Source organism: Zea mays, chromosome 5, assembly GCF_902167145.1.
Source record: "Zea mays cultivar B73 chromosome 5, Zm-B73-REFERENCE-NAM-5.0, whole genome shotgun sequence".
NCBI lineage: Eukaryota > Viridiplantae > Streptophyta > Magnoliopsida > Poales > Poaceae > Zea > Zea mays.
This window is the reverse complement of record NC_050100.1, coordinates 23,754,065-23,778,764: the sequence shown is the minus strand read 5'-3', so window position 1 is coordinate 23,778,764 and position 24,700 is coordinate 23,754,065. Positions and strand designations below refer to the sequence as shown.

The window sequence follows — 24,700 nt, the reverse complement described above, 5'->3', positions numbered from 1 at the left end:
TGCTCCGACCATCGGTACGGAGCGGGAGGACCGGTGGTCGCCACCAGTATTTGGCGATCGTTGGGCTTTTGTTGTCTCTTGTTCTCCTGCGATCCGTGTCCGCCGAAAATGACGTTGACCTCTCTGTCGACGCGCGGGAAGGCTCCACCTCCTCCCTCCTCCTGTTGCTGGGGTTGTCGCGGTTCTCCTGGTCCTCCCAGCGACGGAGGAGGAGGTAGAGGTTGGAAGGGTCGGTCGTGCCCGATGGAGTGCTTGAAGTCTCTGCAGTTCCGAAGGGTGTGGCGCATGTCCTTGTGGTACGGGCACTGGGCGTCGAGGATGTCGTCCAGCGTGCGTTCGCCTCCACGAGGTCCTCCCCGGGCGCGAGAGACGGGTGGTCCGGCGGCGTGAACTTCTTCGCGAGGCCTCTTCTCCCAACGCTCGTCGGGCTACTGGTTCGTGTCGCGTCGCGGCGCCGCCGGTGCCGGCTTCGCTCCTCCGATGAGGTCCTGAGCTCGCTCGTCGGCGGTGATGTAGAGGTCGGCTTCCCGGAACAGTTGCTCGGAGGTAGTCGGCGCCTTCTGTAATATGGTGCGGACGAAGGCCGAGTCGTTGGATCCTCTGTAGAAGTCCTCGATCACTGCCGCCTCCGCGACCTCGGGGATACGATTTCTCATGGTCTGGAACCTTTTGAGGTACGACCGGAGAGTTTCGTCCCCCCGGCGCTTGATGGATTTGAGGTCCCATGGTTGCGCAGGTTTGTTGGAGAGGGACTGAAAGTTAGCGGTGAAGCGCCGACTGAAGTCGCTCCAGTCGTCGATGCAGTGTCGGGGTAGATGTCACAGCCATTGCAGCGCATCTTGCTCGAGGACAATGGGTAAGTATAAGGTCATTACGTCCTCGGTCGCCCTAGCAGCTCGAGCAGCGGTGGTGTAGACGGCCAGCCAGCCTCCTGGATCCTGCTTAGGTTCATATTTGTCGACATTGGATACCTTGAAGTTAGGGGGCCATTGAATGGCCCTGAGGCGTGGAGTAAGTGCCGATACTCCACATGTTTCCTCCTGGCGTCGATGATGTTGTTTGTCCCGGGGAAGGGAGTGGTTGTCGTGGTGCCTCGACCGTCCCCGGGTGGTACCGCCAGTCGAGGCCGTCGCCGACTCAGTTCTGGTGGCCTGACTCCGGGTTGGGATGCCGTGGTCCCTGTCGTACTCTTCCCGGCGGCGGATCTCGTTCTCGTGTCGTCGTTCATGCGAGGCATTGATGGAGCTCCGCGCGTCCCGGCGACTGTTGATGGTGTGTCGTAGATCGTTCGGTGGGTGAGCGAGAGGTAGAAGGTGATTGGCTGCCTGAGTGAACAGCCGCCGATAGCCCTCGGCGTCGGGAGTCCGAGGGAGCCCATCAGCTATCCGAGCCAGCACCCCTTCGACTTCACTCGGCGTGTTCATGGCTCGGGCGAAATCGGGGTTCAGGTTGCGCCCGAAGAGTGGATTTTCCCGATGTTGCCTTGCCTCCTGCTCGGCTTGTTCTTGAGCCCGTCGGCGATCACGCCGTCGGGAATTCCTTCGTTCCCTGAAGACACGTTCCTCCGGAGTTTCTCCTATCTCTGAGACCTCGTCTCACGATATAGGCTACGCCGGGTCCCGCTCTCCGGCCTCGTGATGTCGCCGGATATTTCGGCGTCGGTTCCTTCGTCGGCGGGATTCCTGCTGAGGAGGTTCCTCTCCGGGTGCAGTCGGCTCGTCGTCGGAGACGGGGGGTGACTCCACTCTCCCGATGAAGAGGACGTTGGGGTAGAATGGTGCAGTTGTTGTGACGATCTTTTTTCTGTTCTCCTTTGAGGGCAGAGGCACAGAAAGAACAACTTGCTTCCTCCCGGTTTTATTTGTTTCTTTCTTCCTTGCGATTTGTGTTCATCCTTTCGTCGGAGAGGTAGACAGTGGAGTTCTCCGGGTTGACGGTCCCTGGACCTCTAACTTGCCAGAGGCAATCTTTTTTCGGGGCGTTAGAGGTTGCTCTTTTTCCTGCTTCGCCCCGATATTTTTGGAGGTTGTTGAAGGAGACTTCCTCCTTGGCGGATCTGCGATGCGATGTAGAGTTCCTTCCTCATCCGCTACAGATGAGATAGTTACGAAGCAGAACACGGACCCGGGGCGGAGGATGATCTTGCGCTGGAAGGTGACGGCCATTGAGCTAGCTTAGATCTGCGACACACCCCCTACCTAGCGCGCCAGCTGTCGGTGTTTTGGGTCCGACCGCACACCCGGGGTTGCCCCTCAAGGTGTTTTTTAGGAGTAGGACGGTGTTACCGACTGTAGCTCGATGGTTCGTGCTGGGTGCACGAGAAACTGTGAACAATGGTGTATAGGTTCGGGCCGCTTAGAGATGCGTAACACCCTACATCCTGGCGAGAATGTTTTATGTGGTGGGTTACAAGGGAGCTCTCTAGTGCGAGGAACGTAGAGAGTTGGGGTAGATGGCTGAGTAGTGAGATCGATCGTTCTGAAGGGGTGCCCCTAGGCCTTATATATTCGACCGTGGGGCAATACATGCAGATATGATAACAATGTGCACCTAAGAAATAGTGAACCGATTGAGTCTATCTTCCTATAGTTCCGCCGACCCATCCTCGCTTGGTTCCGTTGTACGGGGTTCCAGCGCGGGAAGGTCGGGTCGCTGTTGTGATTACTTGCTTGAAGTCATTGGGTCGTCTGGGCTCGCATCGATCCGGCCTTATGTCAATCTGCTTCACTGGTCGTTCCTCCCCAGGCCCACGAAGGGATGACCTTACGATTTATTGGGCCCTTGGCCCTTTCGTGAGGTCTTTTATCCTTCCAATGGACCCGGGGGATATCTGTCCCCCATAGTCGCTGCTCTCTAGTTGAAGCTAGAGTCGATCTGTATGTCAAAGGATCTGACCAGCAAGATGCATGTCAAAATGAAGTTGTTCTCCCACAAGTTGCAGGAAGGAGGATCCGTTCTGACGCACATATCGGTGTTTAAGGAAATTGTGGCCGATCTGACGTCTATGGAGGTAAAGTTTCATGATGAAGACCTAGCTCTTCTTCTCCTGTGTTCCCTCCCTGCATCGTTTAGAAATTTTCGAGCTACCATCCTATACAGTCATGGTACTCTAACCGTGGCTGAAGTGTATGAAGCTTTGACTGCGAAAGAAAAGATGAGACAGATGGTTAACTCGAAAGATGCTGCTGGCTCGAGTGGAGAAGCTTTGTATGTCCGTGGCCGCACTGAGCAGAAAAAGTCCAACTCAGGTGGCAAAGGAAAGGGAAAGAACCAGAGGGGTCGCTCCAAGTCAAGGGTGCCATCCGATGAATTATTTTGCAAATACTGCAAGAAGACGAACCATGTAATTGAGAACTGTTACAGACTGCAGAACAAGGAGAAGAGGAACAAGGAGAAGGGTAAGACCGGTGGTACTGTCTCTATTGCATCCGAAAATAATTCTGATAATGGTGATGTTCTTATTGCCTTTGCTGGTTGTGATGCTAATGATGCCCAATGGATCCTCGATTCTGCTTGCTCGTATCATGTTTGCACTAAAAAATCTCTGTTCAGTACCTATGAAGCTGTGCAGAACGGAGGTACTCTTTAGATGGGTGATAATTCCCCTTGCACTGTTGTTGGCATGGGCACCGTGCAGATCAAGATGTTCGATGGGATTGTACGCACATTGACTGAAGTGCGACATGTTCCATCCATGTCCAGGAACCTCATCTCTCTAAGTACTCTGGACACAAAAGGTTACAAGTATACTGCCGGTGACGGTGTCATAAAGGTAACAAAAGGCTCTCTTGTGGTTATTAAAGGTGATTTGAAAGCTGAAAACTTATATGTGCTTCGAGGTAGTCCTGGTTCTGCTAATGCTGTTATTGCTTCTGATTCTGAGACTACTAAAATTTGGCATATGCGCCTTGGCCATATGAGTGCACCTGGTTTGCAGAATTGAGCAAGAGAGGCCTTCTTGATGGTTGCCATGCTGATACCCTTGATTTATGTGAGCACTGTGTTTTTAGTAAGCATAAAAGGGTAAAGTTCAGTTCTGCTGTTCATAATACCGAAAATATTCTTGATTATGTTCTTGCTGATTTGTGGGGGCCATCACGTATACCTTCTCATGGTGGTGCTCGTTACATGTTAACTATCATTGATGATAATTCATGCAGAGTTTGGCCTTATTTTCTTAAGCAAAAATCAGATGTTTTTGAGTCTTTCAAGGTTTGGAAGACTATGGTTGAGAAGCAGACTGAGAGGAAGCTGAAAGTTCTGAGAACTGACAATGGTATGGAGTTTTGTTCTGGTGATTTTAACTCTTTCTGCAGGAAGGAGGGCATTGTGAGGCACCACATTACCATATACGCCTCAGCAGAACGGTGTGGCAGAGAGTATGAACAGAACAATAATCTCCAAGGCTCGGTGTATGTTGTCCAACTCAGGTTTGAGCCGAAAGTTTTGGGCTGAGGCCGCTTTCACTGCCTGTCATTTGATCAATTGTTCACCATCCACTGCTATCGATAAGAAAACTCCAATTGAGGTTTGGTCTGGTTCCCCCTATGATTATTCTCAGTTGAGAGTGTTTGGTTGTACTGCATACGCACATGTTGATAATGGTAAACTTGAGCCTAGAGCAATTAAGTGTGTTTTCTTGGGTTATGGATCTGGTGTTAAAGCATATAAATTGTGGAATCCTGATACACAGAAGGCATTTTTTAGTAGAAACGTTGTGTTCAATGAATCTGCTATGTTCCCTTCGGTTGTATCTACCAGTGCTACTAACCAGAATTATGAGTCTATCAGTGTGTAGGTGGAGCACGGGGGGATGTTGATGATCATGCTCCACCATCTGCTGAACCTGCTGAAAATTCATCGCCTGTTGTGGAGTCTCATCCCCAGTCTCTTGCTGAAGGCCGAGCTAGGAGGCAGATAGTTCGGCCCCAAAGACTGATTCAAGAGCGCAATGTTGCTTTTGCTTTGGCCGTTGCTGAAGAAGTTGATAATGTTCAGGAACCATTGAATTATTCAGAAGCTATATTGTCTACTGATAGTGAAAAGTGGATGGGTGCTATGCATGAAGAAATGGAGTCTCTTGATAAGAATGGCACTTGGGAACTAGTTCGGCTGCCTTCTGGCAAAAAGGCAATTAAGTGCAAATGGATTTTCAAAAGAAAAGAAGGTATGACTCCAAAAGAGCCTCCGCGCTTTAAATCAAAGCTAGTTGCTAAAGGTTTTAATCAGATTCCAGGAATTGATTACTCTGATGTCTATTCTCCTGTTGTCAAGCATAGTTCAATTTGTACCTTTCTTAGTCTTGTTGCTGTACATGACTATGAGCTTGAACAGTTAGATGTGAAAATTGCTTTCTTACATGGTGATTTGGAGGAGGACATTTATATGGACCAGCCTGAGGGGTTCATTGTTCCTGGAAAAGAAGACTATGTGTGCAGGTTGAAGAAGTCCTTATATGGTCTGAAACAATCTCCCAGACAGTGGTATAAGAGGTTTGATTCATTTATGCTTTCTAAGGGCTTTCAGAGGTCTCAATATGATAGTTGTGTTTATCTAAAATTTGTTAATGGATCACCTACATATTTGCTGCTATATGTTGATTGCTGCCAAGAGCATGAAGGAAATCGCTGCTTTAAAGGCACAGCTTAGTAGCGAATTTGATATGAAGGATCTGGGTGCTACAAAGAAAATCCTTGGCATAGAGATAGTCAGGGATAGGAACTCTGGACTGCTGTACTTGAGCCAGAAGAATTATATTTAGAAGGTCCTTTGTCGTTTCAACATGCAAAATACTAAACCTTTGAGTACTCCGTTGGCTCCTCATTTTAAACTGTCTACTAAACAGTGTGCTGAAACTGATGCTGAGCTTGAATATATGTCAAAAGTTCCATACTCTAGTGTTGTTGGGTCACTCATGTATGTTATGGTTTGCTCTCGTCCTGATTTGTCTCATGCTATGAGCGTTGTTGCTAGATACATGTCTAATCCTGGTAAAGAGCATTGGAAAGTTGTTCAGTGGATTTTCAGATATCTACGTGGTTCTTCTAGTGCTTGTTTATGTTTTGGTAAATCTGGAGATGATCTGGTTGGCTATGTTGATTCAGATTATGGTGGTGATTTAGACAGGAGGAGATCTCTTTCAGGTTATGTCTTTACTGTTGGAGATTGTGCTGTGAGTTGGAAAACTCGTTTACAGGATACTGTTGCTTTGTCTACCACAGAAGCTGAGTATATGGCAATTGCAGAAGTTACTAAGGAAGCCTTATGGTTGAAAGGTATATATTCAGAGCTATGTGGAATTAAGTCTTGCATTACCATCTATTGTGATAGTCAGAGTGCTATTCATCTCACCAAAGATCAGATGATTACTGAGAAATCCAAACATATTGATATTCGTTATCACTTCGTTCGTGATATCATTGAAAAAGGGTTGGTGAAGGTATGCAAGATCAGTACTCATAATAATCCTGCTGATATGATGACAAAGCATGCTTCTGTTGCTATTATAAATTAGCCCTTAATGGTTGTTGGCGCTGGCAAGATGATGATGCATTTGTTTAAGGTGGAGTTTGCTATTATGATGCTACAAGGAATTTGTCTCAAGGTGGAGTTTGTTGAGTTTGTGATCCAAATTCTGAAGAAGGCGGCCAAGTTGGCGAGCGAAGCGGAGGCCCGTCGCCAGGAGGCTTGTTTCCCTACTCATTTTAGGGTTTCACCTCTATAAATATCTTTGTAAGCCACAGGAGATAATTATCTCAATTGTAAATCTCCTGCGATCTGTAACCACCCGAAAATAGTGAGAAGTTGCTGGCCGGCGCCCGTGGTTTTTTCCCCTTCGCTTTAGAGGGGTTTTCCACGTTAAATCTGTGTCTTCTCTGTGATTGATCCCCTTTGTGTCGTATTCATTTCTAACATGCCCAACGCGGTAGGGCCCGGCCGGGCTCTCATGTCGATGATCAAACAAAGGAATATCTCAACAAAACCATTGCCTCGAGGATCTCTTCGGTCGTCTACCTTGCATTGCTCAAATTGTGGACGATATTCTCGGCTGCACACCCTACTCTCCTTTCACGGATTGTTACTCGAGTTACTATCATATCGCCCTCAAGGAAGAAGACTAGCTGAAAATTTTGTTCATTATGCCATTCGGTGCATACCGCTACACCACCATATATCCTTTGGAATCAAAGAACGTTGGTGCCACATACGAGGAATGTATCACTACCGGAATCCGAGCCTTTGCTGAGTGCCGGACGCTTTGCCGAGAGCCACACTCGGCAAAGTTTGGCTCTCGGTAACGAGCCTCTTTACCGAGTGCAGGACACTCGGCACAGGTCCGCACTCGGCAAAAGACATGTTTGCCGAGTATCAAACACTCGGCAAAGAAGGCGCTCAGCAAAGGGCCGTCAGCGGTCGTCCTAAAGCTGACGGTCGTTAGTCTTTGCCGAGAGCCGAGGACTGGCACTCGGCAAAGAGGCTTCTTTGCCGAGTGCCAAATCCTGGGCACTCGGCAAAGAAGACTTTGCCGAGTGTCTTCTATAGACACTCGGCAAACCATATTTTTGTTTTTTTCATTTTGGCCACCAAACTTTTTGTGGTATGTTCCTACACTATGTAGACCTACATGTACCATTTTGGGACAATTATAACAGTGTTTGCAATAGCTAGTAGATTTAGTTCGTTTATTTGAATTTTTTCAGAAAATTCAGATTTGAACTGCAGGTCACTCGAAACTTGGAAAACAGTGCATGAAAAAATGATATTCATGCTACTTAGCACAAGTTACGACCGATTTCAGGAGCGGACCGGAAACTTAGAGCACCATGCTCACTTAACATGGCCATGAACTTGCCATCCAGGTGTTTATAAATTGTATAAAACACAAACAAAGTCAGAAAATCATGAAACATGTCCACGTGTCATGATATCATATGTAGAGGCTATGATAAAAATTTGAAAAAATTTCGAGAAAGCTGTGACGCACTATGTGTACAAACCTAAGAGATCCACATTGAAACTCCATGATTTCATGTGTAGTTCTCTTAGGTTTCTACACATAATGGCTCACAACTTTCTCGAAACTTTCTCAAATTTTTATCACAGCATCTATATATGATATCATGACACGTGGACAAGTTTTATGATTTTCTGACTTTGTTTGTGTTTTATACAATTTTTAAACATGTGGATGGCAAGTTCACGGCCATGTTTAGTGAGCATGTTGCTCGAAGTTTCCGGTCCGCTCCTGAAATCGACCGTAACTTGTGTTAAGTAGCATGGATATCATTTTTGCATGCACGATTTTTCAAGTTTCGAGTGACCTGCAGTTCAAATCTGAATTTTCCGAAGAAATTCAAATAAACGAACTAAATCTACTACCTATTGAAAACTCTGTTATAATTGTCCCAAAATGATACATGTAGGTCTACATAGTGTAGGAACACACCACAAAAAAGTTTGGTTGAAAAAAAACAATTAAAATTTGCTTTGTCGAGTGTCAACATAAGACACTCGGTAAAGAAGTCTTTGCCGAGTGTCAGCCGTGTGACACTCGGCATAGGTTTTCTTAAAACCCTAAATAAAGACTTTGCCGAGTGCCTGTACACAGACACTCGGCAAATACGTCTTTGTCGAGTGCCAGGTTTGGGGCACTCGGCAAATACGTCTTTGCCGAGTGCCAGGTTTGGGGCACTCGGCAAAGTAAATATTTTAATTTTTAAAAATCTTTGCCGAGTGCCACATCGCGGGCACTCGGCAAAGAAGTTGAACTTAACCGACTGACGGCTTCTCCTTCTTCTCTCTCTCTCTCTCACTCACGCTCACTCTCTCTCACGCCGACGCCGCCGCACCGTGCTCGCCGCCGACCCCGCGCTTGCCCTCGCCGCCGGCCCTGCGCCCGCGCGCCCCCGGCCCTGCGCCCGCGCGCCAGCGCTCGCCGCCGGCCTAGCTCGCGCCCCCGGCCGCGCGCCGCCGCCGTCCGTGCCCTGCCACCCCGGAGCGCCGCCGCCGTAACATGCCCGCCCCCACGCGCCCGGCAAGCCGCCATCGGCCGCGCCCACGCCGCCGCCCGCCCCACGCGCCCGGAACGCCGCCGCCGTTACTCGCGCCCTCCACCGTCGGTATTATTGTCATACGTTATTTTTAATTTATTAAATTTATTTGTGTTTATTGTCATATTATGTGTTGTATTAAATTTATACTACATGTTTATTGAATTTAGTAAGTGTATACTACGTGTTTATATTATGTTTTTATAATGAATTATGTGTGTTTATTGAATTTAGTATATGTGTTGTATTAAATTTATACTACATGTTTATTGAATTTAAGGAGTTTATACTATGTGTGTCAATTAGATATATTTGTGGATGTCAGCCATCGTGCTGCTAGTTTTATTTGCAGGTTTTGTAAACATCCCCGTACAGGGGAGGTGCTGCCGAATTTTTTGTTGATAGGCTTGAGTTATTTTGTTTGCATATGTCTTACATGTTATATTAAACTATAGTCGGTTATATATGTTATAGGATGGAGGATCGTGAGTGGATGTACACGGGTCGTAGAGGAAGGAACGATGTCACCACTGAATGGATTAGAAAGACTGATGATTTCGTGGAACGGGCATATAGCGAAGCTGCTAAAGGAGCGAGTCTAGTCCCATGCCCTTGCAGCAAATGTGCCAACCGGAAAAGAAAACCAAAGAAGGCCATGGTAGAACATATTTGGAAGAATGGATTTACGTCGGGCTATACTCGGTGGATATTTCATGGTAAAGCGCATCGTATGAGAGAGGAGGTGCTGAGACAACGTGTCGAGGATTATGACGTGGATGCGGGGGTAGCGGATATGTTGAACGACTATCAGGAGGCACAATACACGGGAGGATGTATGGATGACGAGCCAGAGCTGACTGCAAAGGCGTTCTACGACATGTTCGACACGGCACAGAAGCCCCTTCACGCCCAGACAAAGGTTTCTCAACTGGATGTCATTGGGCGTGTAATGGCGTTCAAGTCGCAGTACAACATGAGTAGAGACGCATTCGATGGCTTATTGACGGTTATTGGGAGCCTGCTTCCGGATGATCACGTTCTGCCAAAGAGCATGTACGAGGCACAGAAACTCCTTCGTGCACTCAAGATGACGTATGAGCAGATTCATGCTTGTCCGAAGGGTTGCGTGCTATTTAGGAAAGAATACGCGGAGGCAAAGTACTGTCCCAAGTGTACATCGTCTAGGTTCATGGAGGTAGACTCTGGTGATGGACAGAAGAGGCAGCTCGACATCCCCTTGACAATCCTACGACACCTTCCGTTCATACTGAGGATCCAGCGTCTGTACATGAAAGAGGAATCTGCGAAACAGATGACATGGCACAAAAATGGAAAACGATACAATCCTGACAAGATGGTGCACGCATCCGATGGTGAAGCATGGAAACACTTTGATATCATTCACCGTGAGAAAGCTGAAGAGGCTCGTAATTTACGTGTTGCGTTGGCCACAGATGGGTTCAATCCCTATGGAATGAGCGCTGCCTCGTACACATGTTGGCCTGTGTTTGTTATCCCAATCAATCTCCCCCCTGGTGTGTGCTTTCAAAGGCAGAATATATTCGTGTCGTTGATAATTCCCGGACACCCGGGGAATAAAATGGGCGTGTACATGGAGCCTTTGATCGATGAATTGGTACGTGCCTAGGAGGAAGGGGTATGGACATATGACCGAGCTACGAAGACAAACTTCAGAATGCATGTTTGGTACCAGTACTCCATGCATGACTTACCAGTGTATGGGCTATTCTGCGCTTGGTGTGTTCACGGTAAGTTCCCATGCCTAGTTTGCAAGGAAGCTCTCAGGTTCATTTGGTTGAAAAAGGGTGACAAATATTCGTCCTTCGATAAACATCGACAATTTCTCCCTGCTGACCATTCATTCCGCCTAGACATCAAGAACTTTACGAAAGGTGTCGTAGTGACAGACCGCCCACCTGCAACGATGACTGGTGCCGAAATTCGTCAACAGATAGATGGGCTCGTGGCTAATACAGAAGGTGGTTTTGTGGGCTATGGTGAGCAGCATATGTGGACACATAAGTCTGGCTTGACTCGGCTCCCCTATTATGACGACTTGCTCCTTCCACACAACATTGACGTGATGCACACTAAAAAGAATGTTGCCGAGGCACTATGGGCAACAATTATGGACATTCCTGATAAGTCAAAGGATAACGTGAAGGCAAGAGTGGATCTGGCAGCGCTATGTGATAGACCAAACCTAGAGATGAAGTCGCCAAGTGGCGGAAAGACGTGGAGAAGACCTAAGGACGATTTTGTCCTAAGCAGGGCCCAGAGGAAGGAAGTACTTCAGTGGATCAAGATGTTGATGTTCCCTGATGGGTATGCAGCTAACCTGAGTAGGGGGTGAACTTATCTACTATGCGAGTCTTAGGGATGAAGAGTCATGACTTCCACATATAGATTGAACGGATTCTTCTTGCGATGGTTCGGGGCTATGTCCCTGAGCATGTCTGGCTAGCGCTTTTAGAGTTGAGCTATTTCTTCCGTCAGCTTTGTGCAAAAGAGTTATCTCGGACCGTGGTTGCAGACTTTGAAAGATTGGCACCCGTGTTACTGTGTAAGCTTGAAAAGATATTTCCACCCGGCTTCTTCAATCCAATGCAGCATTTGATTCTTCATCTCCCCTATGAGGCACGAATGGGGGGCCTGTGTAGGGACGTTGGTGCTATCCAATCGAGGGATGTCTAAAGACTATTCAAAAGAAATGTAGAAATAAATGCAAAATCGAGGCTTCCATTGCAGAGACATACATTCTAGAGGAGGTCTCAAACTTCACAACAACTTATTATGGTGACAAACTGCCGAGCGTGCATAATCCACCCCCTCGTTACAATGATGGCAACAATGAATCGAACCTTAGCATATTTCGAGGCCAACTCGGAAGCGCAAGTGGCTCGACCACCAAGACCCTGACACATGAAGTGTGGCGGCATATCATGCTATATGTATTGACCAACCTTGAAGAGGTAACGCCATACATGGAACAATTCCTTCATGAATTCTGGCATCGATCAAGGGACCCCACTCCACAGGAATATGACACTCTTCTTAGAAAGGGTGCGAGAAATGGGTTGCCCAATTTCATTTCCTGGTTCAAACATAAGGTATGTGCTTAGTTTGTAAAAGACATATGTCTTTGAACTCAATTTAGCGTCTTTTAACTTGCGAATACTTGCAGGGCCAAAGAGATCCGTCTATGAGTGTCGAGTTGAGACAAGTAGCCAACGGCTTTGCTTATAGGGTCAAGAAATATTCTGGGTATGACGTCAATGGATACCGTTTTCACACAACAAACTACGACAAAAGTCGGCCCAATCGGAAAACAACGTGTTCTGGAGTCTTTACGCCCGGCCTTGACAATGTCGATTATTTTGGACGAATCGAAGAAATATATGAGCTCAATTTTTATGGTTCCAAACCTCTTACTCCAGTGATATTCAAATGTCATTGGTTTAACCCTCAAGTGACGAGACGGACACATTCTAATCTTGGGATAGTCGAAATTCGACAAGATTCCACCTTACCAGGAGACGATGTCTATATCGTGGCCCAACAGGCCACACAAGTGTATTATCTCCCATATGCGTGCCAAACGAAAGAACATCTTAAGGGTTGGGATGTTATGTATAAGGTATCGCCGCACGGGAGGTTACCTGTTCCTAACGATGAAGATTACAACTTAGACCCGGACACATATGATGGAGAGTTCTTCCAAGAAGATGGGCTAGAAGGGCGATTTGAGATAGACTTAACCGAAGCTATCAGAATGGATGTAGATATTTAAATGGTTGTTGATGAGGAGGATGATGAGGTGCAAAATGATAATGACTTAGTAATCCTTGAAGGCAATGACATTAATGACGAACTTGCGTCTTCCGATGGTGTTGAGATTGAAATGGTTGATAGTGATGATGAGAGTTATGATCCGGCTAACCCCGACACATATGAAGAATATTTTTAATTGATGTAATGCTATATGACTTTTTATTTTGCACATGTTTTTAAATACATCTTTTTATATGTGCTTATTTGTTTACTCTTAATTGGAGGTTGTTGGACAAATATGGTGGGCGGTTGGCTGAGGAGGAGGAGGGGGAGGAGGAGTAGGACGGCGGACGAGGCAGAGCAGGTCGAGGCACAGCAGGCGGCGCAGCAGGACGACCTTGTCTAGCAGCAGGCAGAGCCTCAGGTCGACGACGACCAGCAGCAGGACGACGACGACCAGCAGCATGACGCCTCAGGTTCTGGCGGCTCAAGTTCGAGAAGCATCTACCTGCGAGGCCCCGCGAGTCTCCCTCCGCGTCCCATACTTCGGGACAGGCGACCGATGATTCGGCCGGATGGGGAGAGGTATGTAACTTTATGTTCTTCATTCTATTATGTGTTCAAAATCATAATATAAACTAATACTTTTTATTTATCACTTGGACAGGTCTTGGACGGTTCTGGATTATGCTGGGGGTCATCGTCGCCCCCCCCCAATGGCATCCTCGGCCTGCTGTGTAGGGAACACTTCCCTAGACTGGTGGAGTACGCCGGAGTGATGTGCTCAGCTTTCACATTCGACCACTACGCCGTCGCCCCCGATGCAGTAGACCGGGACGGCCGGGAATTCGCAAACAAGGCGGAGCGGGTGAAGCAAGAGTTGTGGGTAAGTCTTAGTATAATGTAAAATATGTCGCATTCGTTGCAAATTCTTCAAATAATGTATGGATACATCGTTTTTGTATGCAGGATTTCTTCATATGCGAGGCAGGATACGAGGCTAGGGCAGATGTGGTGGCCACCACGAGCTGTAAGAAGCTCGTCGTGGACATGCACTATGAGGCCCGAATCCAGGCCATCGTCACCTACCATGGCTCCGTCCTTGGGGAGAGGGTGAACAAGCAGCAAGCCCGAACCATGTCGTTGACTAGGGACCAGTACCTGCAGGTAAAGTCATGCATGTTTGGTTCCAGCACTCCATGCATGAATTTTATTTTATCTTCTGATATGCACTTTACGTGTTTACTTTGTAGGTGATTCCACATTGGTGCGCCGCACATCCTCTATGTTGGGAGCAGATGGTGGATAGGTGGTGTTGGCTGAGTGGGAGGAGGCACACACCGCTAGCCGGGAACGGCGTATGATGATGCAAGGTCCCTCCCACCACCAAGGCAGCCGGAGCCTGGGGCAATATGCCGAAGCATGGGTACACACTCTTTTTTATTTAGGTATATAGCATTGGATTAGATATTGTTTCTAACTATCTCGTTGGTTTTCTTGCAGTCGGCGTCACATGGTGGCCGGCCTTGCTCCACCTTCTCGGCCTATGCTATGGCCTATAAGGGCAAGGCAACGTCAGACGTCACCTATAACCCGGATGATGGGCCCGAGGCCTACACCAACCCCGTCGTCTATAGCCGCCTTCATGACTACACTGCCATGGCGCAGGAGGTCCATGACCCAGACTATGATCCAAGCACCGAGCCGATCGACCCCGATGTGCTCATGAGGGTCGGAGGAGGCAAGAGACATGGGCACTACTGGATTGCCGACTCGGCAATCGACTCGTCCTCCACTCCCACTCTGTCTCAGGTGAGAGCAAGGAGCACGGGCTCGAGTCCAGCCATACGACCTCGGCACGACAGCTCACAACTTCGCATACAGCAACTCGAGGTTAGTGCTTCTGTAACTGGTCCTTCCTTGAGTTATATGCCTTCTCTTTGAGTTACTATAACGTTGGCTTGTAATATTACAGACTCAACTAGAAGAAGAGAGGAGGGAACGTCACGAGATGGAGGCGAGGATTATGGCGGAGCGGGAGGCTCGCCTGGCGGCTGATCAGAGGATGGCGGAGATGTTCCAGTACATGCAGAGCCTTGGCGCCGCACAGGGCATCGCTCCGCCACCTCTATTGTTCCCCCCAGTTGACTCTGCTCTCTTCCATACTCCTGTGAGTATCAAAATTATAGTTAGATGTTGGTAATGCATCTGGTATAACACATGCAATCTCTTCTCTGTGCAGGGCCAATCTGGGCGGCATCCAACAACCCTCCGGAAGGGTTCAGCCCAACGCAGCACCAGTCAAACCACCCACCTCCATGAGTGTTGTGTTTTCAGTGTTTAGACTTCAGAACTTGTGTATAATACCTATGTTTGTGTTTGATACTTATGTCAGAGCTTGAGACGTATGAGACTTATGTTTGTGTTTGATACTTGTGTTGAACACTTATGTTTGTGATGGATATTTATGTTTGTGTTGGCTATTTATGTTTGTGTTGGCTATTTATGTTTGTGATGATATCTGTGATGTATATATGTGATGTATATGTGATATATTTTGTTTGTGTGGATGGAATACAAAAAAACAAATAAAAAAGGTGCATACTGGTCACTTTGCCGAGTGTAACACTCGGCAAAGAGGCGCTTTGCCGAGTGTCAAGGCCATAACACTCGGCAAAGAACCAAGACCTGGGCACCGGTATAGGTTCTTTGCCGAGTGTAATGTCTCTGACACTCGGCAAAGAAGCACGCTTTGCCGAGTGCCGGACCTAGCACTCGGCAAAGAACCTGACATGGGGACCCTCCCTGACGGGTTCTTTACCGAGTGCCCCAGGTGGCACTCGGCAAAGATGGATCCTTTGCCGAGTGTTGCCGGGCAGACACTCGGCAAAGATAACTCCTTTGCCGAGTGTCACTGGTGACACTCGGCAAAGCCACCGTCTCCGTCACCCGGCGCCGTAACGGCTGCTTTTCTTTGCCGAGTGCTCTTGCCGAGTGCCCGAGAAAAAGTACTCGGCAAAGAAGGCTTTGCCGATGCACTGTGTGCCGAGCCTTATTTGTCGAGTGCGACACTCGGCAAAGCCTTTGCCGATTGTTTTTAAGGCTTTGCCGAGTGCTTCGGGCACTCGGCAAAGCCTGCGATTCCGGTAGTGTATATATTCAAGACCGGTTGGTTTATACCATCGGTTGGGTTTGACTCTATGGGTTACAGTTGTCCACGATGCCAACTAAACGGACTATGAAGCTACATCTTATGGTAGATTAATGGGACTAACTTGGTGTCATATATGTATTATATTTTTCATAAATTTGATTAAAATTTTAAAAACATTAACCTGTGACAAAATTTAAACAACTTATATACGGTACCAACATATAAATAATAAATAAAGGTAAAGATCAAGAACACATTTGAGAATCAGACAGACATACACAATTTGATGTGGGGCCACTGCAAGGACAGTGCGCATCTCACTTGATATATCTAGCCTTTAATTGATTTTATTATCAAAGCTGCTCTGCAATATCTCAAGCACATGTATATTGTAACTATGTTTGATTAACTGTTGTACCAACATATATAAATAAGCAAGGCAAAGATCAGGAACACATTCCAGAAAAATTTATTATTAGCTCTAGTGCATTTAAATAACCTTTTAATTTGACGTGGACTAAAGATAGTGTCCGGCTTAGAAAAAAATTTCTTCAATATATTTACGGCCATGGGAATGAAGCTACGCAAGCATGATGAATGCTCATAGCATATGTCCCCGTTCGTTTTTTTTAAATGGTATGTTCCGGTTGTATGTACTGCTCTCCATTTGGCAATACTGAACTGATCTTCTCTCCACAGACCACTGATACGCACATACATATTTTATTTTGTTTCTCGATTCACGTATAGAAAATTCTAGCGTCGCCTGAGAACGCAAAGGGCAGCGATTTGCTACTACCGGCCGGTGCTGTCAGTGCCTCGCGCTGGTCAAAGATCCACGCCATGTGAAGGTGGAACGGGAATTACATACACCAGTTGACCGAGCATCGCCGGAGCGGAACAAGAATCCTTCGCCGGATACGGTCGTCCATGGAGAGTTGGCAAGTTGGCTCGGTCCGTAGCGTGATCCAAATTATGTATATGAGGCTGCGTTAGCGAGCGGAGCAGAGTGGAGAACCGTCGCGGAAAGGCTTGGACCGGAGCGTAACGACATCAACTGATCCATCGGCCTACAGCCCTGCACGCCGGTATATATATTAGTAACCCTAATTAGGGTTTATGGCGTGTCGTCTTTTTACTCCTCTTGTAAGCCGTCATCTACGGACGGAGTTCTGTAAACACTTCACATATACTGAAGGTTTTGTCTGACTGGTGCGCGTGGGTTTTCCTTTCGCATTGAAGTGTTTTTCACGTAAATATGTGTGTCGTGCTATATGATTTGTTGGTTGATGTACTTTGTTTTTCCTGTTGTTTCTGCTAACATAGGCTTCTACTGCTTCTACGGTATTTTATCTCTAGATTGTAGATTTTCGAATAACTGGCTTTAATCTGAAGCAAACAGGGGACTCGTAGTAGACTGGTTCCTTCATCACCGTATCCGATCCCCTAATTTTTCGTGGAAAAAATTATTTGCATCCGAGATGCAAAGAAACTTTATTACAGGTCCTCACATCCACTACCTAGTGGTCTATATAAATAAAAGAAAAACAAATTATCAAAATGTTAAGTTAACAATTTTGATCTGATTTTGTGGGTCTCTAAATAGTGGAAGTAAAGGGTTGCAAAAGAGAGCGTTTGCATCTGGAATATACACAAAAAAAAATCTTATTTTCTTTTCTTAGGAGTGCGTTAACGCATGACCCGCGGCCCTTATGGGAGAGTGCGAACCCTGCCCCCATCGTTTTGCTCGCGTTCACCCCGTCAACTTCCTCGAACTACACCGTGCCTCATCGCTCTGTAGCGCCCCTCCGCTAATCTCAGTCGAACGACAAGCTTCGATCGTCGCCCTTTCGTCAGTCTCTAGCTGTCACCAGCCGTTTACATATCTCATCTTCTATTTTATACTTTATTATATGAGCAGTGCACTTTATGTCTCTACTGCTCTACATCACTATATGTCAACATATTTTATCTAACATTTTAATATATGTCTAAGCATATTTAAAAAAAATACAATAAAAACATAAGATACAAAAAGCATGAATGCAACAAAGATTATGTTGAATGCACTCGTGCTAGTTTCATGTCGTGCTTTTGTTGTGAAAAGTTGTCAAAATGCATTTACTCATTGATTCAACTGTTTAAAAAATGGTTTTTAGTTTCTTGAATATTCTCTTCATTTTTTTCTAGAGCTAAAACCAAATTCTGAAAGCTTCAGGAGATTATTCTCATAAGCTCAGAATATTTTTATTTGAATTTTTATGTCCCAGTCGAATTTATAGAAACTTAGAGATATTTTTATGGTTAGTTTATAGGATTTTAATTAAAAATAAGGATGGAACTACCTTGGAAAGCACTTCTAATCGAGGCAAAGAGGTAACTTAAATGGTTTTATGAGTTGAGAGAGGTAGTTTGTGTGACGGTGTTGATGTTTTAAGAGTTAACTTAAACTCCATTGATATTTTTTTTTCTAGAACTGCCAAAACAACACGTACTTATATTTATCTCTATGAACACAGACGCGCAAACATTATATGAGCATCTTTAAAGGACTGAGTCGACAGATCTTGAGATTTACAGAGTCGTCATGACGTCATCTACCACTAAAGTATAGCATTCTTAAATCATAGAATACTTTAAAAAATACGAGCACCCATGTTAAATCGAGAAGTTAAACCCGAATAGACACATGGAACCCAGCCACCAGATGACAGGATGAAAAAAGAGAGAGAGAGAGAGAGAGAGAGAGAGAGAGAGAGAGAGAGGACTTTGTGCAAGCCCAAGTGTTGCTGCGATCCATTAGCGCGTGATGGGCTGATGACCTACTGAAAATACAGAGAAGAGCCCTCCTACAGGCTCAAAAGCAAAAGTTCTCAAGTTTGTTCCCAGTACCCCGGGTAAGACCCTTTACTCAACGAAGAGTTCAGTGCGTTCGCTAAGCACCTTTTTTGTACTTGAGAGCATTTGTTACTTGTCCTCAAGACCATAAAAAATGCGCCGGACAAGTGTCCGTGAAAAGCAATGCATGATAGTTTCGTTTCTGCTCCACCCTTTTGCATTAAGATAAGCTTTGCTTTGCCATATGACAGTAACATGCTGGCAAACCACAACGCAATCACAGGCATTAAGACGACTACACTGCCTCAACAGTTTCATCAGAACCGCAGCACCATTCCTGTAGGCTGTTGCGACCAGCAACAGAGCAACCAAGTTCGGCCATAGGCCATAGCACCATGTAGCATGGCCCAACTGACTGACTAACTGTACAATGTACCAGAACCAAACGAGCAAAACATGACCTTTTCTTCTACAACTCAATTTTGAGCTATCACTTTTGGTTTCCTTTTTTTCCCCCTTTCTCTCTACAAGCATTCTACAAGAAGCTAAGCCAACAGAAGAAGAGAGACAAAACACCCTCTCTCTCTCTCCAACTCCACATCAACAAAACCAATGGAACCAACTCAAGTAATTACCGGGGGCAGCAAGAGGGTCAATGGTGCCGTCTTGCGTTGCCACTTCGCATCGTCAACCCATGCAAGAACTTCGTGTAGCCTAGGAAGCTAAGCTTGCCGTCAGATGGTCTGATCCAGTCACGGACGACGGAATACGCCGCCGCTGAAAGATTCATCTCCTGCATAGCAAAAGGGATACAACTTGATCAACATCTACGTGAGCTCAAATGTTTATTGCATCACTCAGTTTAGTGTATATATATTTCGCGTACCTGAGCTAGCTCCTCGATTGTGATAGCACGGTTTCCTTCCTGCTCAAAGTACCCGAATGCAGTACTGGCGATTTCTTCCCACCGAGGCACAGCCTCAAGCTGGTAAGGGCTTATTGTAGCTGCGCGGAACTCCTCAAAGTCCATTCTCCTATATGCGAGCGGCTCCAGCTGAAGGTGGGTTACACAGGCAAAATGAAACGCTGAACTAGTATACACGTACAAAAGGGGAGGAGATAAGGTTGGCTATATACTAGTCCATGTTTCGTACCGCGTGCAAGATCTCAAGTGTTCTAGATTCTTTCATAGCATCAGTACAGTTTTGTAAAAGAGCCTGCATATTTAAAGGGAGGAAAGGAAAGATTGAGCTCATGGGAAGAATTTCAATGCATCATAATACATGTATAAGAATAGAATACGAACAAGCAAATTGTAAGCTGTTATTTATAAGCGCTTACCATCCTGAAGTTATCGATACATATTCGACCATCTGCACTGTTTGGTTCTAACAAGTTATATTGTGCCCGGATGTAGATAAGCTCATCTTGTGTTATTGCTCTTGACAAGGCCTGTCAAATGAACGTAGAAAATAAAATTAACATTGGGTAATGTGATTTCAGCAAGACCAATGCGATGAGAGGCATCAATCAATAACGCATGTAGTTGTATAACAACAACCAGTCTAGCAGGGGGGCAGGATTTCTAGTTTTGCAAGGTAGAAGACAGTGTAGTTCAAATGCAAGCCATGTAAAAACAGAGCTGTACTGTAACATCTAAGTAATATTTAGAAGAACTTTTAATTTCTCTAAATCATCACAATTCAACGACTTAGACACATTGAATGGTTTAGATGCATGGCTATACTTGAGTTGTACACAAAATGGTCATATATGAAGCATGTCCCATAGTTAAATGGGCAGAGAAACTAAATATCAACCTTCAATGCCGCCCGTTTGAGAGGCGTAGAAACAAGGTATGCTTTAACCAACTTGAATACTAGCATATCCAGAGGTATTTGTTGTTGCTCATCTCGCAGCCAGGGGTGAGCTGCAGCATGCAAATGACACATAAGAAAACTTCTATCATTCGAAAATGAAATTTCAAAAAGTGTTAAATACAGTTGATATGCAGACATTACAAAGTGAAAAAAAAGTAATTGTCAGTGCGACTGCGAGTGTACTTACAAAGTGCCTGTGCAGCAGTCATTCTTTTTCTGTAATCCTTGTTAAGAAGTCTTTTGACAAAATCTTTGGCTTCAGGAGATACTGATTGCCATGGTGAGTCTTCAAAATTGGGGTCAGCTCTCAGCACTGAGCGGAAAATACCTGATTCAGTTCGTGCCCAGAATGGCCTGCTACCACACAGCAATATATAAGTGATAACACCAATACTCCACATGTCTGCTTCTGTGCTATATGACCTATGCAAGACTTCTGGAGCAACGTAGTATGCACTTCCAACAATGTCATTAAGCCTTTCATCTGTGAGGGGGAGGAGGCATCAGGAGCATCAGGCTTTAAAACATCTTTTAGAGGAAGCTCATATCATGTTTCGTTTTATGTCAATGGACTTCTAACATATTTGTAAAATAGAACTCCATTAGGAATGGATGATCCTTGTGTGGAGGTATGTAATACCTGGTCTTATAAAATCTGAGAGACCAAAATCAATTATCTTCATAGGAGAATGCTCTTCCCTCGTGCTGAATAGGAAATTCTGTTAAAAAACATCCAAGGGTAGACTTATCAGGAGCAATAAACTACAGGATTTTCAACAAGACAGATCACATTCCATTATACTCAACAGAGTCCACATACCTCTGGCTTCAGATCACGGTGAACAACACCCTGAAGATGGCAAAAGGCAACTACTTTTAATATCTGTTCAACAATAATTTTTGCATCCCCTTCATTGTATCTTCCACCTCTGCAAAAAGCAGGCAGTACTGTAACAAAGCTACTCCTTGTAGTTGTGTTTGCAAAATGTTTATCAAGAAAATGAAATACCTGGACAAGATCCTATCCAATAATTCTCCACCTTCACAAAGCCTGATCAGTAGAGGTGAAAAAACATCAGTTATCATGTAACTTTTTATTAATCTCACTAGAAAGAAAAGGCCTGTAGTAACAGTGAGCAAGTTCTTTCATATATAATGTTATGTGCTCAGAGAGAACATCAACCCTAAGGTAGACAATGTGAATTTTGAGCACTATGGTAGATACTGTTTCAAGATAAACAGCACATGCAACATTTACAGTTTTTTACATAGATCAATATTATGCAAAGACAAGGAGGGAAAACATACTCCATGATTATGTAGACATTAAGGGCATCCTCACAAGCATCATAAAACTTGACAAGATTGGAATGTCCAGATAACGCCTTCAAAATTTTCACCTCTCTGCGCACATCCTCAATAGATATTGCTGTTGTCATCTGCAAGAGAAAACCAAAGGATTGAGGTGACTTTTGTAAATTAAAATAGGAAATCTAGGCCAAGAGATATTTTTCCCCTGGTGCATTGAGCTAGGAAGTGTGAACTAGTGCTAACTGATGGGTTGTCTAAGAGAAACCTTAATCTTAATTGGAAAAAAAACTTTGAGCATCTATTAGCTCTACGCTCAAAAAGCATATACCATGTATGTGTGTAGTGGTAACAAGTAATAAAATTGCATGCAATGCAAATAAAGAACTATATAGAAGGAAGAAATACATTGGACTCAATAAATACATCTCCTGCTCAAATAATTTCACTAGCACAAGCAAAAATTGCAGCACACCAAAATAGTCATTAATTGATTTTTGTCGTAACGCTCACAAAAACGACAATATTGCATGAAAACGTCAATGCAGCCATGCACGTAGAATTTTGTTGTGTCACCTATAGTATATTAGGTTTTCTCGGCAACTTGCTCACAAACATTTTAGATGCCAAGCAAAACTGAGATCAAAATTTAAACAGTTCAACAATCAGGATAATGTCAGTGGAAAGCAATTCCCAATAACAACATGTTCTCAGCTTTGGCGCCAAAAAATCTAAAAGAGACATTTCTTTACTTCCTACACTTTTCGCTATCTTTTCTTCTACTTATGATCATATAACAAAATGATGCAGAATGGACTAAGGGGGTGTTTGTTTGGGATTATAATCCTCCTAGATTATATAATCTAACTTATTTTGAACTAAGTGCTAGTTCAAAATAAGTTGGATTATATAATCTGAGTAGATTATAATCCCAAACAAACAGGCCATAAGGGACTACAGAACTCATGGCAGTGAACAACAATATGATGGAGATGCTGCAGAAGTCCAGCTCCACTGACGAGTTCCCTGAGGTCTCACAAAGAACTCAGTCACTGCCAAGCTACTGATCTAACACTGCATAAGCTACTATTCCATAATAGCTTAAAGAAAGAACAAGAAAGCAAGGAACAGGGGATAGATGGATGAACAGCTGAACACTCAGATCATATAAACAGGCAAAGCATTAAATGCGCCATTGCTGAAACAGGATCTCTACAATGTACTTCTAACCCTGCGGGGAAATGCCAATACCATGGCAAAAAAAAAAAAAAAAAAAAAAAAACTGATCACCGTGCAAGGCAGCCAAGAAACAAATGATGAACTTATGATTGCAACATCTGTGCTAGTGGCAATGCAGAGTTACTGGATTATTGTTGTGAAACTAACAACCAAACCATGGTGTACTAAGCGAGAGTTAAAAAGATCAAGACAGGACGGCAATTCTACACCCCCAAACACACACATAGTTGGTTCATGATCCGCTGGAGAAACCGAGGCCATTGAAACTGGTAAGATCGCGCGTTCAGTAAAAGAGTGGTGTGAGATCACGAGTAGCAAGACCTTGGCTTTGGAGATGACCTTGACAGCCAGGACCTGGCCTCTCATGTCTCCCTTGCGGGCACGCACGAGGCAGGTGTGTCCGAAATGGCCGCGGCCCACCTCCTTCCCTAGCTCGTACTTGGCGGCGAACTGGCGGTCGTAGCCGAAGCTCTTGTCAAGCTCCCGCTGCCCAGCGCCACCCCCGGCGCCTCCCGCCCCGTGCTCCTGGATCGGGACCTCGACGGGCGGCATGGGCACCTGCGACGCGGAGGCCGGCGACCGGTGGCCGAGCCGGCGCGCGAGGGACGCCTTGATGTGCTTGGCCGGGGACGGCGGCGGGAACGGGCGGCGGAAGAATCGGCGCGGCGTGGACACCGAGGTCGCCGGCGACGGCGCGATGCCATCGGGGAGCCCGGGCGCCCAGGGGCTGCCGGCCGCCGACGACCGCGCCGGCGTCGCCCCGGCCCCGGCCCTGCCCCCGCGCGGCGTCCCCGCCGGCGACGGCCGCGCGCTCCGCCTCCCTCCTCCTCGTCCTCCCCCTCCCCCTACCGACGCCGCATCCTCCGGCCCTCCCGCCGCCGAGACCGTGATGGTGGTCGCCCCCACGCCGCCGTCGTCGGCGTCGACGCCGTGCACGTTCCTCGCGTAGCACTGCCCCATGGCCGCCGGCCGGTCCCGGCGATCACCGGAGCTCGCGCACGGGAATGCGGGGTCCGGTAGCCGGGGGGCGCCGAGATTTATAGCTCCGGAAGCGTGCGAGGAGAGGGGAACGGGGGGCGGGGAGTGGCAGTATTAATGCAGTGGACGAGGGGGCGACGAGAAGGAAGGCAGTGGAGGGTGGTGTGACGAAACCAAACGGGAACTGAAGAGGGAAAAAATGAATTGCGGCAGCAGCAGACCCCGCATTGGACGCGTTGAGGGTGACGGACTGCGCCTGCCGCCTGCGCGTGTGGGCTGCGCGGCCGGGGGTGCGGGGGGGCTCGCGTGACGGGAGACAAGGGACGAGGGGGCTCGTCGAACCGTCGAAGTGCATGACGCGTGGAGCCATTTTCAATTGAGTGGAATCGGCCCACATGGCGGTGTCCGAGGGCCTGAACATTTCGTGTGTTCTGTGGTGAGTATTTGGCACGATCCCGTCG

General features: G+C 46.3%; 1 protein-coding gene across 1 annotated transcript; it reads right to left on the bottom strand.

Annotated features, from left to right (window-relative positions):
- Nucleotides 1-19,028: 19,028 nt before the first annotated feature.
- On the bottom strand, nt 19,029-24,440 carry LOC103626108 (CDPK-related kinase 3). Its single transcript, XM_008646484.3, has 11 exons — nt 23,583-24,440; nt 22,023-22,153; nt 21,724-21,765; nt 21,535-21,643; nt 21,355-21,433; nt 20,902-21,198; nt 20,655-20,764; nt 20,176-20,286; nt 19,989-20,051; nt 19,721-19,888; nt 19,029-19,627 (listed from the first exon to the last, which is right to left on the bottom strand). The coding sequence occupies exons 1-11, from the start codon at nt 24,219-24,221 to the stop codon at nt 19,487-19,489; spliced, it is 1,890 nt and encodes a 629-aa protein (XP_008644706.2). The 5' UTR covers nt 24,222-24,440; the 3' UTR covers nt 19,029-19,486.
- Between the last annotated feature and the right edge of the window lie 260 nt (nt 24,441-24,700).

Excerpts from the sequence above, each read along its gene's own strand:
- LOC103626108 (XM_008646484.3), bottom strand. The coding sequence starts at position 24,221 with ATGGGGCAGTGCTACGCGAGGAACGTGCACGGCGTCGACGCCGACGAC. Across the intron at positions 20,765-20,901 it reads GACTGCTGCACAGGCACTTT|CTCACCCCTGGCTGCGAGAT; the intron begins GTAAGTACACTC and ends TGCATGCTGCAG. Across the intron at positions 19,628-19,720 it reads CAATCGAGGAGCTAGCTCAG|GAGATGAATCTTTCAGCGGC; the intron begins GTACGCGAAATA and ends TTTGCTATGCAG.